The following is a 17,159-nucleotide window of genomic DNA, read 5'->3' as shown; positions in this document are numbered from 1 at the left end:
CCGTGTAGATTTGGGTTCCGCCTTACTAAAATACGCTAACATGACAGGTACTGAGTGTGGTTTGACCAATGGCCGTTGTTTGAAATGACAACTCTTATTTTTTTGTAAATCACAATTATTTAATTGGCCAATAGCTCACGTGAGTTGACCAATTGCGGAGGAGAATCACTTGGAACGCTCTCTGATTGGCCTCCTGAAGCAGAAAGAGAACTGATACTTTTCCGCAGCTTTGATGCGAGCAAGCTAAGCTGACGTTTTGAAATTCAGTGCAGAGGAAATAATTGTGAAGGTTGCAGTCGGTCAATCAAGAGAGTTGCTGAAGTATATTGTTACATTTTATTTATATCGTTATTCGGGAGAAGCAACATGGCTTCGGGAGGAGAGTGAGTATCCAGAAAATAATATTTATCTATTTATGTTCGTCTGTCCACCGTATTTTCAGCGTTCGCTAGCTAGCGAACTGACAAGCTAGGGGCAACCCAACTACGTTAGCTAAACAGCTAATGTTAGCATATCGCGGTACCGAACGCATTAGTAGTCGAGTGATATTTTACCATGGTAATTTACCAGTTATCAGGAACAGGGTTTAGGTATTGAAAGGCATACGAATATAATATGGCTAAATCCTGGCAATGACAATTGATGTACGTCGACAGCATTTTCAATATTTTTTTTTTACATCGGAACTCGCATTCAGCCTAGCTAGTCTACTTTAGCTGTCGTTCTGCTCCCAATAACGTTGTTAGCTAAGCGGCTAACTTAGCTAAGCATACTGAGTCATTCTCGTTCTCCGTGGGGGGAAGTTTGGCCTACCGGCATCAACTGAGTTTGACATGATCTGTCCTGCGCCACTTATTACGCTTCCTAATTAATTGATAACACGCACCGTTTTATCCGGGTGTAATTAATCTCTATATTGAAATTAAGCCATGACCGTTAGCCCAGTGGTATATGACGTTCTGATTTATGCTCTGAGCTTATGTTAGTTGAACGTTCCTCTCATACGAGTAGGCCATTTCAAGGCGACATCATTTGCCCTGCTTTTGTGTAGCAATGTTGTCATCCAACCCAAGTCGCAGACAGCACATCAGATATGTGGCCATCGTAGTCATCGCGATAAATGGGTGTCCTGGTTGATGGCCCACCATTAATTTGCAACGATGTTAACCAGCCCAGATACAACGTATCTAATTCAAGAGGCATATAGGCAAACCCTCTGGTTAAACGTGCTACCGCTAACTGATTAGCTTTAAAGCTAGCTAGTCGGATAGCAAGTCCGTTTAGTCAGAAGCATTTGCTGTGTCATTCGGCATATAACCAGGCGATTGCTAGCTATTGAGTTAGCTTACCTTAACCACAAAGCGTTATAAAACAAGGAATATAGGCGTCAACATCGTAACTGTTGACTTATTTGCCTGCCGTCACCAGCTATGAGTTTGAAAACACTAACTGGTTAGTGTTTCTACGGTACTTGAACTCTGTAACTTATTCTAAACTAACGAAGCTACCCAAGCGTAATTTCAGCTTTTGTTTGAACAGGTAAAGCTAGCTAGCATGGCTAGTCGTAACTAGTTGAACTAGAATTTCTGTGACTATCAGAATTTTCATACATCCAGGTAATTTAGGAAAAAATGACACCGTAGTAACTAGTCGATTAGTACCCGTAAATATAAATGAATAATAAATTATTAAACTAATCCCATTTTAACCTGGTGAAAGTTCTATCTACCCTAGCTATGTTGTTGATTGCCAAGTTCGCTGAATGTGACGTCGGTCAGAGTTACAGTTTCTCTTTTGTTTCCTTTCTACCTCGCATATCAACTAAGCAATTTACCAGAAGTTTCCATTTGCTACACGTGTAAACCTGGTAAATTCAGACTAGTATGATGCGGCCAACAAGCCGTGGGGCTTTGGTAGGAGGAGCCGAAAAAGTTAGTCTCATCACACACTGGCTAATTGAATTATCAACATAATATATTATCTGCCATAGTTGCCCACAGTCACTTTGTCCCACGATGTAGGAAATTTCTCTTGGGGTTACACTCATGCTGCATCCATACAGAAAGCATGACAAGACATTAAGGATGGGATACAACGGCTAAGAACATAACATAATACAAAGGCATACTGTAAAAAATATTGTATATTCTATAGTAAGTTCTACTGATTATATTTCTGTCTTTGGGCCATATGTCTAATTGCCATCTCCATTTTTGATTGAAGTGGAGAAAAGAGTTTAAAATATGTTAGATGACACAGTGGTATTCACTAAAAGACTAAGAACACTTGTGTCCAATCTCTATGCAGATCCAAAAATGATGACCTATCCACTGCGATCCTGAAGCAAAAGAACAGACCAAACAGGTTGATAGTTGATGAATCCATCAATGAAGACAACAGTGTTGTGTCACTTTCTCAGGTAAAAAGTGTTGGTATTTCTGTAATGGAGCATGTTTTATTGTAATTATGTGACGTGGTTTTACACTAATTGTGTGTAATTTATTTCAGACAACTCAAATATAATTTTTTTTCACTTGGCAGGCTAAGATGGATGAACTGCAGCTCTTCAGAGGAGACACTGTGCTGCTCAAGGGCAAGAAGAGGAGGGAGACGGTGTGTATTGTGCTCTCTGATGACTCCTGCTCTGATGAGAAAGTCCGCATGAACAGGGTGGTCCGTAACAACCTGAGGGTCCGCCTGGGAGATGTCATCAGGTATTTGGGATTGCACTTTTAAAAACTGCTAAACTGGTTGCTCTAATGTTTCACTTAAAAAAAGATATTAAAAAAAGCACCTTTGGTGTAGTCTTTTACATGGTATGTACCTTTGTTGTCCATAGCATCCAGCCTTGTCCAGATGTCAAGTATGGAAAGCGTATCCATGTCTTGCCCATTGATGACACAGTTGAAGGCATCACTGGCAACTTGTTTGAGGTGTACCTGAAGCCATATTTTCTTGAGGCCTACCGGCCCATCCGTAAAGGTAAAAGGCTTTATAAGACGAGGAACTACTGCCTTGAAGTTTTATTTGGTGTACTCGAATGTTATCATTCCTCTGAAATGCTCATAAACATGTTTTATTCTTCAGGGGACATTTTCCTGGTCAGGGGTGGTATGCGTGCAGTAGAGTTCAAAGTGGTGGAGACGGACCCCAGTCCTTACTGCATCGTGGCCCCCGACACGGTCATCCACTGCGAGGGGGAGCCCATCAAGCGTGAGGTATGCTGTTGGAAAACATCCACAGTTCGAGGTGGTTTCAATCATAGCTTTTAGAGTAGCTGGAGAGGTTTTTAAGTGAAGCCTTAGCTTTGCTCGGAAGCAGAGGCCCTGACTCAAGATCAATAAGTACTGTATTATGGCCCCAGCAACACCCAGATATGGATGGGGTGTAATTTTATACTGATCAATATGTATTGCTGGTACAGGCAGACATATTTTCATTTTGGTTTGGAGTAGTGCTTCTATTGGAGAGACATGATCGTGATCGGGTTTCTGTTTCTTGGTTTCCTGTAGGATGAGGAGGAGTCTCTCAATGAGGTCGGCTATGATGACATTGGAGGAGTCCGCAAGCAGTTGGCTCAAATCAAAGAGATGGTTGAGCTCCCTCTCAGACACCCTGCCCTGTTCAAGGCAATTGGCGTGAAGGTGAGGAGAGAACACTTTGGTAGGATATGGGCCGTTAAATTAAACAGTACTACAACGTGAAGCTGTAACCATGCTCTTTGTGTGCATCAGCCTCCTCGTGGCATTCTGCTGTATGGACCTCCTGGAACTGGAAAAACTCTGATCGCCCGTGCTGTCGCTAACGAAACTGGAGCTTTCTTCTTCCTCATCAATGGTGAGAACCCTTCAGAACAATTCATGGAGGTTGATTTGGAATTAAATGGCGTATCAGTCCTTGACCTGAATGTCATTGTCACCCCATTACTTTGTATAATAGAAAAGGACTTGCTTGGTAGTGTGGATTGAGTTTCCTTTTAGAAAGTGTTCTAAATTAAATTGAATAATATTCTAAATTCAAAAATGGGACCTCACATAAAGCAGTTCTATGACCTACAGAGTCCTTGATTGCTGTCCAGCTGACCTTTGCGCTCCATAACTCCAGTGCTGATGGCTGATCACCTTACAGTGTAAAGTAATTCCAAGTCTAGCTGTAAGGTTGGAGAGGGCAAAATCATCATTATGCAACCTTAAGCACCGGCCCGATGTTCGTAGTAACGCATATTGCATTACTGTTTCCTTTTGAAAGCTTGTGTAACTAAATTACTTTAAAATATCCGAAGGTTATGTTTTGTTTTGCTTGGCTAGTAGTTGGCCTCATGTTGTGATAGATTTTCCCTGCTATTCCTCATGACACATCTTGGATCATCCTTTTCTCATGTTTCTGCATCTTTTCATCGTCCCATGCAGCATGCTCTCCTTGCAAGCGATACTCCTCTTGTTTCTTGCTGAGGAGGACAAAGGCTAGCTCGTGTTTCTTTAGCTGCACGTGAAAGTCCTGCAGATCACCTTCGCCTTATTAGAGACACATGGTGTAGCATGCCATTTCCATTTCTCTGGTTTTCCTTTGCAACTTGATCTGCTCCCCTCCGACAGCTAGGTGTCACCCAAGCACCCTTGAGTCTTGCTTAGCATACTGGGTTTTAAGCTTTCCCAGATGCCAGTTCTGTAGCGTGCTTTTTATAGGCCGTTTCATCCATGGTCCATCCACCCTGCTAGGTTGACCTGGATAGAAGTATGTCCATGTTGATTATCCAGCAGATTAACTCAATACAGTTGCGGTAATTAGAATGTGTTGTGAGGTCATAAGCATCTGCGTAGTATAGGATCAGATTCACACTTGAGTATTTAATCTGTGAGTCTACTAACTTTGTCATAGAAAAATGAATGTGTGAAGAGAGTAGTTTCACAGAGTTCTTTGGCTAGAGGTCAAATCTCATCTCCTGCCACCACTTTCTATGTGACCCAGGCCCTGAGATCATGAGCAAACTGGCCGGCGAGTCTGAGAGCAACCTGAGAAAAGCCTTCGAGGAGGCCGAGAAGAACGCCCCCGCCATCATCTTCATTGATGAGCTCGATGCCATTGCCCCCAAGAGGGAGAAGGTGAGTACATTGTGCTCTGGCCTTAGTTACATCCATTCATATCAAGAACCTCCATCCCTCCCTGGGGACTTTGCTGCTTAACATTTTAATTGCATCTGTAATGGGATTCTGTGACCGTGCACAGGGTTTCAAGTGCCATTGCTGGAAGGAACTGAATTTCTGATGGAACGGCAGGACTTGAATGTCTGTCTGGTTTTTAACTAAAGTGTTGGTGTGTGTAGTGCACTAGCCATACTTGTAAACATTCAGCATGTGACCTGGCTCTTATTTTATTACTTTGGTCTTTCAAATTATTAACAGAATAATCCCATGTGACTGTGCTTCTCACAATGTGTATTAGGCACGTGTATTGAAATTGACTGATCTAAACATCAGTACTGTCAGCATTTCAAAGCTTACAGGTTTATATTGGAGTCTTGGTGTTCATCAGTACATTTCACACCTTTTTAGAAGTCTCATCTCATATTACAAGTAGTTTTTGTGAGTTGTAACCAGAGCTCGCCTGGTGTCCTTGCAGACCCATGGTGAGGTGGAGAGGCGCATTGTGTCTCAGCTGCTGACCCTGATGGACGGCCTGAAGCAGAGGGCTCATGTCATCGTCATGGCTGCCACCAACAGACCCAACAGCATTGACCCGGCCCTCAGGAGATTCGGTAAGTCCTATCGGTAGTTCAGTTGGTAGCCATGAATTTGCAAATTGGTGCTGTTCTTCACCAGAAATGATTAACCTTTACTAAAATCATATTGATGGCTTGGGTGTCATAACTTGTCTCCTTTAAATCCCAGGTCGCTTTGACAGAGAAGTGGACATTGGCATTCCAGACGCTACAGGCAGACTTGAGATTCTCCAGATTCACACCAAGAACATGAAGCTGGCTGATGATGTTGACCTCGAGCAGGTATGGTTCACAGCAAAAGGGCACAGCTGAGACTCGATACGAAGAAACAGCTCTTGGATTGGATATACTGAAACGTTGAATTGACCCACTCTCTCTTCTCCTCTGTTTCCTTAGGTTGCCAATGAGACCCATGGGCATGTGGGTGCTGATCTGGCTGCCCTCTGCTCCGAGGCTGCCCTGCAGGCCATCAGAAAGAAGATGGACCTCATTGACCTGGAGGACGAGACCATTGACGCTGAAGTCATGAACTCACTGGCCGTCACCATGGATGACTTCAGAGTAAGTGGGCGTGGGATTTGTTTTTTGTTATTATTCAGTATGCATTATTTATATATAGCAGGCACAACTCGAATTTCATGGCGGACTAGTGAATCTGCCTTCGATCATGGCTATTAGTGGTAAACGTCGCCGTATAAACTGGAATACGTTAATTCAGATCGGTACACAAACCAGGTTCAATAGCAAGATCCTTTTTAAGTGTCGACTTGCCCTCTCATGTGTCCTGTCTGCGTGGTCTTTCAGTGGGCCCTGAGCCAGAGCAACCCATCTGCCCTGCGTGAGACTGTGGTGGAGGTGCCCAACATCACCTGGGAGGACATCGGAGGTCTGGATGACGTCAAGAGGGAGCTGCAGGAGCTTGTGCAGGTACAGAACACTAACTATAATATACTATAATATAGTATATAATATAGGTATACAAACTTGCCCTGACCATAACGATGAATGGGATTGATGTATTACCTAAGAATCCTCACTGACGTGTTTCCTTGTTTTTCCTCAGTACCCAGTGGAGCACCCCGACAAATTCCTCAAGTTTGGCATGACCCCATCCAAGGGTGTGCTGTTCTATGGACCACCAGGTTGTGGTAAGACACTCCTGGCTAAAGCCATCGCCAACGAGTGCCAGGCCAACTTCATCTCCATTAAAGGCCCAGAGCTGCTCACCATGTGGTTCGGAGAGTCTGAGGCCAACGTCCGTGAGATCTTCGACAAGGTAAGATTTCAGAACAATGGCCCAGGATCAGCCAGGTGTTAAACCTGGGTTGAGTTATCTATTTTCATTTACTCAGGGTTCCCACGGGTCATGGAATTTCTGGAATATCTTGGAAAATGTCTAAAGTCCATTCCAGGCATAGAAAATCAGGGAATTCAGGTTTTTTGTCAGGGAAAAGTCTTGGAATTTTACATCTGACTTAAAGTGGGAACCCTGATTTACTTCACATTTATCTCGCATTCATTTACTTACTTCATTCACAAAATTGACTTAGTAGTAGATTGAAACTCTTGGTCCACATGTTTTTTTTAGCCACACACAAATGAGATTAGTTTAGGTTCCTAAAATGTTTTCAGACACTTGCCTTTAGACAGCGCAATAGTTGTTTGCAGATATTTGACTGCCCGTTCCATTTGCCTTCAATTCCAGGCTCGTCAGGCTGCTCCATGCGTGCTCTTCTTTGACGAGTTGGACTCCATCGCCAAGGCCCGTGGTGGCAACGTGGGCGATGGTGGCGGAGCCGCTGACCGCGTCATCAACCAGATCCTGACAGAGATGGACGGCATGTCCAGCAAGAAGAACGTCTTCATCATTGGTGCCACCAACAGGCCCGACATCATCGACCCAGCCATCCTCAGGCCCGGTCGTCTGGATCAGCTCATCTACATCCCCCTGCCCGATGAGAAGTCCCGCATGAACATCCTCAAGGCCAACCTCAGGAAGTCTCCCATTGCCAAGGTCAGACTCTCCTTCATTATACTGACTATAGTCTTGTTGAAGTATTAGGACTATATTAAGTAGACAGGCATGAGTTGATTTTTAAAAAACATTGGTGAGCTTCAAGGCTCTGTTCTTGTTTTGTATATATAAAATGTATATTTATTTTATCATTATTATGTTTTCATGTCTATGTATGAGATTTCTGAAAATGTTACTAATGCTACTTCAGACCTTCATATCTCCATGACCATATAATGGAAAAATCAGAGCAGTGCGACTGTAGCTGAGTGTCTTTGGCCTGTTTTTCCCCACTGTAGGAAGTGGACCTGGAGTTCCTGGCCAAGATGACCAACGGCTTCTCTGGAGCTGACTTGACCGAGATCTGCCAGCGGGCCTGCAAACTGGCCATCAGGGAGTCCATCGAGAATGAGATCAGAAGGGAACGAGAAAGGCAGACCAACCCCTCAGCCATGGTGAGAGAACTTTATTCAGTTATCAAAGACTTGTGCTTCAACCACTTCATTTTAAGTCTGCATTATGTACTCTATCAATCAGTAAGCAAGTATGGGTGTTTATATTAACCATTTTCAATATTCGAAAATCTTGACCATGTCCACGAACAGTTACTAGCAGAGCTGGCCATGATGCCATAGTAAATGTTAAATGTATCAGGAAACTTGTGAAGCCTTGTGCATGTGTGGTAATGGGACTAGTGATGTAAAGTTATCCAGATATTCGACTAGTTGACTAGAACTTCAATGGTAGCTGTAACACTGTCTGTAAAAGTTACAGCCCAAGAGGCTCTTTTAGAGAGCCACGGACCTGATTTCATTTAGAATCCGTCGAAAGACTCCAGTATGACATGGAGACACATGTATCTAGCTTCGTTGGGTGACAAACTTAGACGGGAGGCGAGTGTAATTCACTGATATTAATATTAGCTGTGCTAGATAGACTTGCATGCTTGTTACAAGGACACTGGGTCATGTCATGTAAGGAACATGGTACTGCAAATAAACGGGAACATAGCCTACGTGGCAGAGTGACTTCAACTTTATTCATTTATGGTGAATAAATGTTACACTACTGTGCACAGCCCCAGGCTTTTCTGACGTGATGCTAGCACATTAGCAGTGGTTAGCTAACTATGCAAACGTTGGTTATTTACAAGTCTCCTCCAAGTGACAATCATATTATACACAATGCTGAGAACAATAAACATCCTTGTTTATCTTACTTACATGGAGTTGACTGTGTGGCTTAATCCACAGAAGTGGTGGAGCACGGTTTCGTTATGGTTTGCTAAGGAGTAACCCTTTGCTTAAAAAGGGGAGAGCTGGGAGGAGAGAATTGAATCTAATTTGACATAATTACAGAAAGCATAATTTCTGTGTATCGGCGTTGTGTTAATCCCACACGTCGTTTCGCTGTCCTTACGTCACTATAAAACCTGACAAAAATCATGGCTCCTAATGCATTTCTATGGTGCAGTGAACTGAAAGTTGTCGGAGTGCCTGCCTGTGCTGAGCTACTGGACTGCCATTGGCTCATCTGCGTTCGATGGGTGGGGCTTGCGAACAATCAATTGCGAACTCAATAGGGTGCTCTGGTAATGTTCCTTTTCCCTTTGAGGACTTGAGCACAGTAGTATTAGAGAGGGCCTATGAGTTTGTGCTTTCAGTCAGTACAAATTAAAGGTGGACCCTGGTTTGTGCCCTCAGGAGGTGGAGGAAGATGACCCCGTTCCTGAGATCAGAAAAGACCACTTTGAGGAGGCCATGCGCTTTGCTCGTCGCTCCGTCAGTGACAACGACATCCGCAAGTACGAGATGTTCGCACAGACGCTGCAGCAGAGCAGAGGATTCGGCAGCTTCAGGTAAGCAGCTCATAACCTGCTGTCCAACTTTTCAGAGTAATGCAGACAAATTGGCCACAAGTATTATTGGGTCTGTGCACTCTTAAAACATGTGTTGTCTCTATCTGGACACAGATGTGTTCAAAAAAACGCAAGTTTTAAGAGTGTATATTAACAGGATTCACATAATGGTATAATTAACAGAAGATGAGGCTATAACCAAAATCACAAGCCTTTCCATATACTTTCCCCCCCATGCCTGACTCAGAACGTGTCATTTTAAGTTATGGTTATGATGGCAACTTCTGTACTATGCATTAATCTAGTTTGTAGCTTCAGTCTACTGACTGATTCTGGATAATAGTCACTAGAAATGAGCATTTTTAAGTTTCAAAAGTAGATTTGGCTTTAACCCCACCACCACCACTCTGTGCCCTCCCCGTCTCCAGATTCCCCTCCAGCAACCAGAGTGGCAGTGGACCAAGCCAGGGCTCATCAGGAGGCGGCGGCGGCACCGTGTTCAACGAGGACAACGATGATGACCTCTACGGCTGAAGAGACCACATGCCTGACTGACGCTTTAGTCCTCTCAGGCCACCATGTACAAAAAAAAAAAAAAAAAAAAAAAAATCTACAAAAAAACCAACCAACTATAAAATTCCACATTTTTAGGACTCCTGTGCTTCTTTAATGTCTTTCTTTTTTTATTATTATTATTCCCTCCAATTCAATCTATTCTCTCCCACTCTTTATTCCCACACCTGTCGGAGAAAAAGCATGTAGCTGCTTGTACTTGGCTCTGGTTTGTGAAAGGATGATTATTGCTGAAATCTTGATCTTTATGTAACGTGGGTGGGGGCGGGGGGGTTGCATTTCCGTGAATACATACCAGGTTAGAGTGGCTTCATTCTTACTTTTTTCACAACCTATGCGAGCAGCTTTAGTGATGGGATTAACGCTATAGCCTGTTGAAAGAAAACGGATTTAAAAAAAAAAGAGGAAAAAAATGCTAATTACTTCATTTTTTTTATGAATGTAGCATATAATGTATTACAAGTTTGAAAATGTTCCAATAAAATTCACGAAAGGAAATAAACCTGCTGGTTCGTGGGTGTCTGTAAATTTGCGTTTACATGCCTGCGGCCTGAAAATGCCCCATGTTCCGTTAGTCTCTCTGAGAGGTGTAAATTAGTTTTTCTGCTGAAGTAGAAACTGTAAAAACTTTTTTTTTTTTTTTGCTAGTGTGTTAAGTTGTGATGAACAGAGCACCACCTTTCTCGCTTTCCCTGTTTTTACATGGGTGCTGCATGCTGCCATCATATTGAGAACTTGGTGCATTGTCAGATGGAATCGCTTTTATGTCTTTTTTATTGACCTTGCTTTGTGTGTTGCTTCTATTTTTATTGGTGCTTTTATCAGCATTAATCAAGCCGTAAGTGAACTGCCTGCACGTCAGGAAACCTGTTTTGACAGGATTTCTGTTAACATTCTGAGCAATATTCCCCAATAAGCTTAATCATAATAAACCCCTGTGTACAGTGGGCATCTGTGGATGGCCATCTTTAACGTGTGAAAGCTACATCTGCCTTTGGCCACTGGATGTCACCCTTGATGCCTTGTGGCCATCTTGTAGTAGTTGCTTTCTCCAAGCTGAGTTCTAGAAGTCCACTATCACAAAGTGAAAAGGCTGAAAAGTTCCAGGTGGTCTCTAAACCAAACAATCCAAAGGGCTTGTGTAAAGAGTAGCCTCACATTTAAACAAGTGAGCACTCAACCAGCCTGGTCATGCGATTCTAGAACTTTCCACAGACAGAATGGGGACAGTTGTGTAGCTTGGCATAGCTTGGCTTATTTGTCCAAATGACCCTTACAGTGTTCCATTGTTTCAGTAAAGTCATTTTATATTTACCCATTATATCTACATAAATGAGATCTACGTGAGTCTGTGGTGGTACTAGACAGTGAAGTAAATGCAGCTGACAGATTATGAGGTGAATGCTATGTGATATTTTTTTATTTATTAATTCTTGAGGCTGAGTATGCAGTATATGTTACTCAAGACTTGAATGTCACTCTTCTCAGTGCTTGGTGCAGTAGCTGGGGAATTCAGAAGATGGTTCAGCATAGCTGTCCTTCCCTGGGTGTGGTTGCTCGGTGAGAGTTAGTAAGGATCATTGAAGGGAAAGTGAGGGTGAATCGCATCCCTCCACACCCTCACACCATCTTTCTGTGAGGAGAGTAAACCAACAACAACTCAGCTGCCATCCATAACAGTGTTAACATGGCAGACATACAGGCTATTTTATATAGTATTGGCTTTACCTCTATCGTGGGTATGATGAGTCTCTCGTTACGATTGAAGGAGGCAATCTGCTTCACGTCTTCCTCTGATATTTCAAAGTCAAACACCTTCACGGGTACAAAATGATAAACAATTAAAAGCCTAATCAAATTCATGTCAAGAACAACAGAAAGTTGTAAAAATCGTAAAATTGTACCAAAAGCACACCAGGCCTACTGGTAATTCTAATTACATGCTTATTTCTCCTCTCTCCCAAGGGTAAATGAAGTGTGTGTGTGTGTGTGTTATGGGTGAATGTTGTAGGACAAGCCAGCTTGCTAAATATGGAACAGCATTTGCATATAACAGCTCTTGGCTGTCTGCTTTGAAATGGGCTAATCGACCTTTTAAACAGTAGCTGCCCTTGAATTCAGCACATTTGAATATGAGGAGTGCAGCGTCGTTACCTCGAGGTTCTGCTTGATCCTGGACGGAGTGACGCTTTTCGGGATGCATATGACTCCCCTCTGCACCTGCCATCTGTTAGTGAACCAAATAGGTCAGCTCCAATATTTGGCCAGGACACTCACTGTTAATGACCTCAGCTGAGTGTGGGGAGAAACCCTGAGCTGTGGCACAGTTTTGTCGCCTAACATTAAACCTAATTCACTTAATATTAGTAATTTTGCAGCAGGGAAGTAGCATGGGATTTTTGCCACGAAAGAAATGTGTGCTTCATGAGTATCAAAATTCTGATCTATCTGGGTATTCCTGGAATCACATAAAACCTACTTGACCAGTTATACCAGCTCATAGAGATGTGAAGCGGTAGTCCTCTCACCTGATGATGACTTGGGCTGGGGTCTTGTTGTAGTGTTTGGCCATGGTGAGGATCCGTGGGTCTTCTAACAGCAGGGGCTCACCTGGGGCGGCCCAGGGACGATCAGGTGACCCCAGGGGGCTGTAGGCGGTGACGGCCACCCCTCGGCTCTTACAGTGGGCCAGCAGCTCTGACTGGATCAGGTACGGGTGGCACTCCACCTTTTAATGATCAGTTTGGAGAAGGCAAGTTCAAAGTTCAAACATAATCACAAAACCAGTATTATCTTTTCCAGAGTGAGCACTAATTCTAGCTATTTCGTACTTAGGGCTTCCTTGCCATTTTTTAGTTCCATAATTAGCAATAGTTCCAATCTCCTTATAATCCCTCCATTCTCCACTTAGTTTATTTTATAATAACTTGTTCTGTTTTCTAATCCTATTTTTGGCAGAATGTCTAATGCAATGATTCACTAGGTGGAGTGCTTGTAGCATGACTGTATGGCTTTGACATTTCACTTCTATCAGAGGGTGAAGTCACCACTTCGATACGATGAGACCAAGTGTGTCTCCATCGCTTAGAAACCTGAAGTGCTCTTCTACTGTTGGTGTAACTGCTATTTCCATGTCTCACTCTGCTCAGACACAGCTTCTTATGTAACAGCTGTCATAAAACTAAATTGATTCTCAGAAATTGAGCCGCTGTCGAAACAAAAGTGTTGATTGCTGTCTGGGGTACCTTTGGCTCCTCTGAACCAGAATGTTACATAATACACATGATGAGTCACAGTATAGAAGAAAATGGCACATAATATTGCAATATATCATTGCACAGACTATATCTATGGCACAGACCATACCCTGTAACTCAGAAACATGGACATCCAAAATACCTGTTATGTATTGAAGTTCATAAATTTACTTTTAGCGTGCCAGGGTGCCATGCCAAATAGTTTAGTTAGCAATAGTTTTATTAGCATACAAATCTGTGAAGGATATAAAATTGAAATGGCTACTGACAGTATTGTACCTGGTTCACAACTGGTTTGTGCTTTGCCACGCTAAGAATGTCATCAATCTGCTTTGCACTGAAGTTGGACAACCCTATAGCCTTCACCAGGCCCTGGTCCACCAACTTCTCCATGGCCACCCAGGTATCTCGGTAGTGGGTATCTGCATAGCGAACCGTGCCATCAGGCTGTCTTGGCATCAGCTCCACCCCCCTCCTAGAGACACAGATACATTATTTTGAGTCATTCCAGATCTGGACCATCTTGAACCAACATCTCAGCATCTCATCCCAACAACTCTTAAACCCGATGTTAGACATCATGAACTGAAACAGCTTGATGGGAACCTTGAGAACCCACATGGCTGGCCTCGTATATTTGAGTTGTCTCTAAACAGATGTAACAAATAGTTTAGCTGAAAGTGCTAGTCATTCTTCGTCTAGGCTGGTTTGTGAAGAAACACCTTTTTTGGCAGTCACAGTCACACATTTGGATGTTGAGTAGCAGCATAGAGATAAGCCTGGAAATGTCACAGCTTTAGTGCTGACAAAACAGAGCAGGGTTACTTACTCCAAAAGCTGCTGATATTTTAATTCCACAAGAGTCTTTCAGAAGATGTGTTCTGACTGAGACCTTACCTTCACATTACACTTCAGGTGCTTTTTTGTGCACTTTTATGCTTTTTTGCTAACTGCATTTTGTTGTCTCTGTACTTGTACTCTGCGCAATGACAATAAAGTTGAAATCTAATCTAACCTAATCTAATCTAAAGCTCTGCTACTGTCGTCCCAAATGCTTTATTTAAATGGTTTGTTTTATGGAAGTTCCTTATCTATATTCTTACCAAAAGTTCAACCAAAAGGTTTGAGTCATATGAGGATAAAATTCAGGCGGACTGTAAGGCCACACTTCAATTCTAAAACACAGGTCCTTTACAAACATCCAATCTTGCTCTATCCTGTAGTTTCCTATTCTATCACATGATCTGTACACAGAACCAGTCAGGAAAGCTAGGAAGAATCCTATCCATCCAGGTGATTCAGAGGTTCACTTACTGGAAGGCCATGGGCCAGTGCATGAGATACAGGTCCAGGTAGCTGAGCTCCAGGTCGGAGAGGGTCTTCCGGCAGGCGGCCTCCACATCATCAGGGTGGTGTTTGGTGTTCCACAGCTTAGAGGTCACAAAGACCTCCTCCCGCTTTAGGGACTAGGGGAAAACATGTTCCTACTCAACAAAGCTTTTCTACTCATTCTTCAGCATTCAGATTGGGTACCTCCTGTACTAGAGCCACATCTAATTATCCCCTTCCATATGGTTATTACTGTACTTTATTTCATACTTATCTTCGCCGCAATATCCGCCATCTAGAACCCATTAAGTAGATGTACCGAATAACCTGGTCTAAGTAGAACCTTAAGGTTTAGAACTTTTTCTATACCCTGTTTTCCCCTCTAAGAGAATGAAGACATTTTCTTACCTTTCCGGGCCCAACTCTCTCAGCCAGAGCCTCCCCCACCTCGTGCTCATTACTGTAGGCCGCCGCACAGTCGATGTGCCTGTAGCCGCAGTCCAGTGCAGCCAGCACCGCCTGCTTCACCTTCACACACATACACGCACAAACACACACACACACACACACACATCCACAAAAATGACCATCATCCATCAACTTCATACAATTACTTATATCACCAAGGCATCAGGCATACGCTAATAAAGGTCGGCTCGGCATGTATGGAGTAGCTTTAGCTGTGACTGATGAGGCTTAATAAGCAGGGTGCTGCCGAGATGACGCTCTTGGGGTTTAACGGATGAGTTATATGGTGAGGTATATCTTGGCCAGTGGCTGCAGTCTGACCTGCCCAGGGCTACTCTTCCAGGTGCCCAGGCCCACGGCTGGCAACCTCTGGCCTGACGAGAGTGTGACGTCTGTGCAGCTCATGGTCGGTCCTTGTTGTGCCACCAGTGTCACATTGAGTTATCTGCCAAGAGAAGACAAAAGTAAAGATTTTCTGACAGCTATTCTGAATCGAGTATGAATAGGAATACAGGTTTGCCCTTGAAATGACAATACCGGCTCAAGGACTGTGAGGTACTTACTGTAAGTAACACAATAGCACTTACTCATAATGACAAGCCACCCTGTGTTATTCATTGTGGGTGTCTTGATTGATTAACTTTTTAACTATTTACAATTACACACACACACACACACAAAACATATAACATAGAAACTGCAGTAGAAGCATTGCGTGTAAGCAACCATTACTGCTCTTTTACTCTGCTAGAACATGTTGACTTTTCACTTTTGACCTTAAACATACATGCAGACCTTTATTCATTCCTTCAGTCCCACAGGCGGTGGGGAACAAAAGCCTTCATCTCTGTTTGTGCTGTGTCGTGTGAAAACCAAATGAGATGCATACAGAATTTGCACTGTCCTACTTTTGCAACACAGAAGTTTTTAGCAGCATCTGAAAGTTAGATAAAGTCTACAGGGCCGAGGGATTCATAAAATCGTAATGCGCCATTTATTCTTAATTCCATTTTTTTTTTGTCACAGGAAATGCAATATTCCCAATTACTAGTGACTGTTGCGAAATCCGTTCAGATCTTTTTTTTTTTTACAAAGCTGGCCACAAAGATAAAAGCACAAAATCAAGATGCAAAGTGCATTAGTTACAGTGACACCATTATCCTTTATACATAAGTATATAACATTCTTAACATATGGTGATATAAAAAAGCTGACAGTTCTTACCGTACAGAGGGACTTACTCCACAGTCAACAGCGCTCTCCCTTAGTGCAATGAAAACCTTAAATAGACAGGGGTCAAAGTCTCAGTTTATCTATTACTTAAAAGTGAGTGGGAATTGTCCAAAATGTAACCATCAAGCTCACAAAAGCTGCATTAGCTAGATCTACAAGAACTCTGGTTAATCAACTCTTGGAGGTTAACTTAACTTTAAATTGAACGTATCATCAGAAAAATAGACATTACAAATTCTAATGGTTTTCAATTGACATCCATTGCCATGGTTTCATGTTGGTGATAACTCATCTCTAGATCATTTATTTTTTTACAATTATTTCAACAGATGCGTTTCTATGTACACATACATAAATGGTCTTTGGACTGTTTGTGAGTGAGGTATTGGCCTCTGAAGGGCTAATTGTTGATTTCCTCTGAAACCTTGAGGAGACTAAGGAGCCCTGAGCACATTCTCCTTAGACTGGCTCAGCTGTTGTGCTTCTCCCCTTGTACAAATATAGAAGTCGTACATCAGTGGAGCTGCTACATTACACTGTCAACTGATCGAATGCTTGGTCACACTGGAGTGTGTGTGTGTGTGTGTGTGTAGTAGTGAGAGACTCTGGGACCCACTCAATCTCCTTATGAAGCCAGCCGAGGGGGAAATATTCTTAATCATCCTGCACACTAACAAACTTCTTTAGAGCCTTGAAGGAACATTCCAG

General features: G+C 42.9%; 2 protein-coding genes across 2 annotated transcripts; one reads left to right on the top strand and one right to left on the bottom strand.

Moving 5' to 3' along the window:
• Nucleotides 1-227: 227 nt before the first annotated feature.
• LOC125294573 (valosin containing protein) lies at nucleotides 228-10,666 on the top strand. Its single transcript, XM_048243429.1, has 17 exons — nucleotides 228-383; nucleotides 2,308-2,419; nucleotides 2,542-2,714; nucleotides 2,840-2,982; nucleotides 3,088-3,218; nucleotides 3,513-3,644; nucleotides 3,735-3,837; nucleotides 4,969-5,102; nucleotides 5,620-5,755; nucleotides 5,889-6,001; nucleotides 6,116-6,280; nucleotides 6,524-6,646; nucleotides 6,783-6,995; nucleotides 7,425-7,733; nucleotides 8,033-8,188; nucleotides 9,437-9,591; nucleotides 10,020-10,666. Exons 1-17 carry the CDS (start codon nucleotides 367-369, stop codon nucleotides 10,123-10,125), a joined length of 2,421 nt encoding a protein of 806 aa, XP_048099386.1. The 5' UTR covers nucleotides 228-366; the 3' UTR covers nucleotides 10,126-10,666.
• An 891-nt stretch (nucleotides 10,667-11,557) lies between these two features.
• Nucleotides 11,558-16,498, bottom strand: akr1a1a (aldo-keto reductase family 1, member A1a (aldehyde reductase)). The gene is made up of 9 exons (XM_048243431.1): nucleotides 16,443-16,498; nucleotides 15,540-15,663; nucleotides 15,159-15,278; nucleotides 14,736-14,887; nucleotides 13,701-13,896; nucleotides 12,693-12,892; nucleotides 12,319-12,391; nucleotides 11,893-11,979; nucleotides 11,558-11,797 (listed from the first exon to the last, which is right to left on the bottom strand). The coding sequence occupies exons 2-9, from the start codon at nucleotides 15,621-15,623 to the stop codon at nucleotides 11,732-11,734; spliced, it is 978 nt and encodes a 325-aa protein (XP_048099388.1). The 5' UTR covers nucleotides 15,624-15,663; nucleotides 16,443-16,498; the 3' UTR covers nucleotides 11,558-11,731.
• Between the last annotated feature and the right edge of the window lie 661 nt (nucleotides 16,499-17,159).

This window comes from Alosa alosa, chromosome 5, assembly GCF_017589495.1.
Source record: "Alosa alosa isolate M-15738 ecotype Scorff River chromosome 5, AALO_Geno_1.1, whole genome shotgun sequence".
In the NCBI taxonomy this organism is placed as follows: domain Eukaryota; kingdom Metazoa; phylum Chordata; class Actinopteri; order Clupeiformes; family Clupeidae; genus Alosa; species Alosa alosa.
This window is presented reverse-complemented; position numbering and strand designations above follow the sequence as displayed.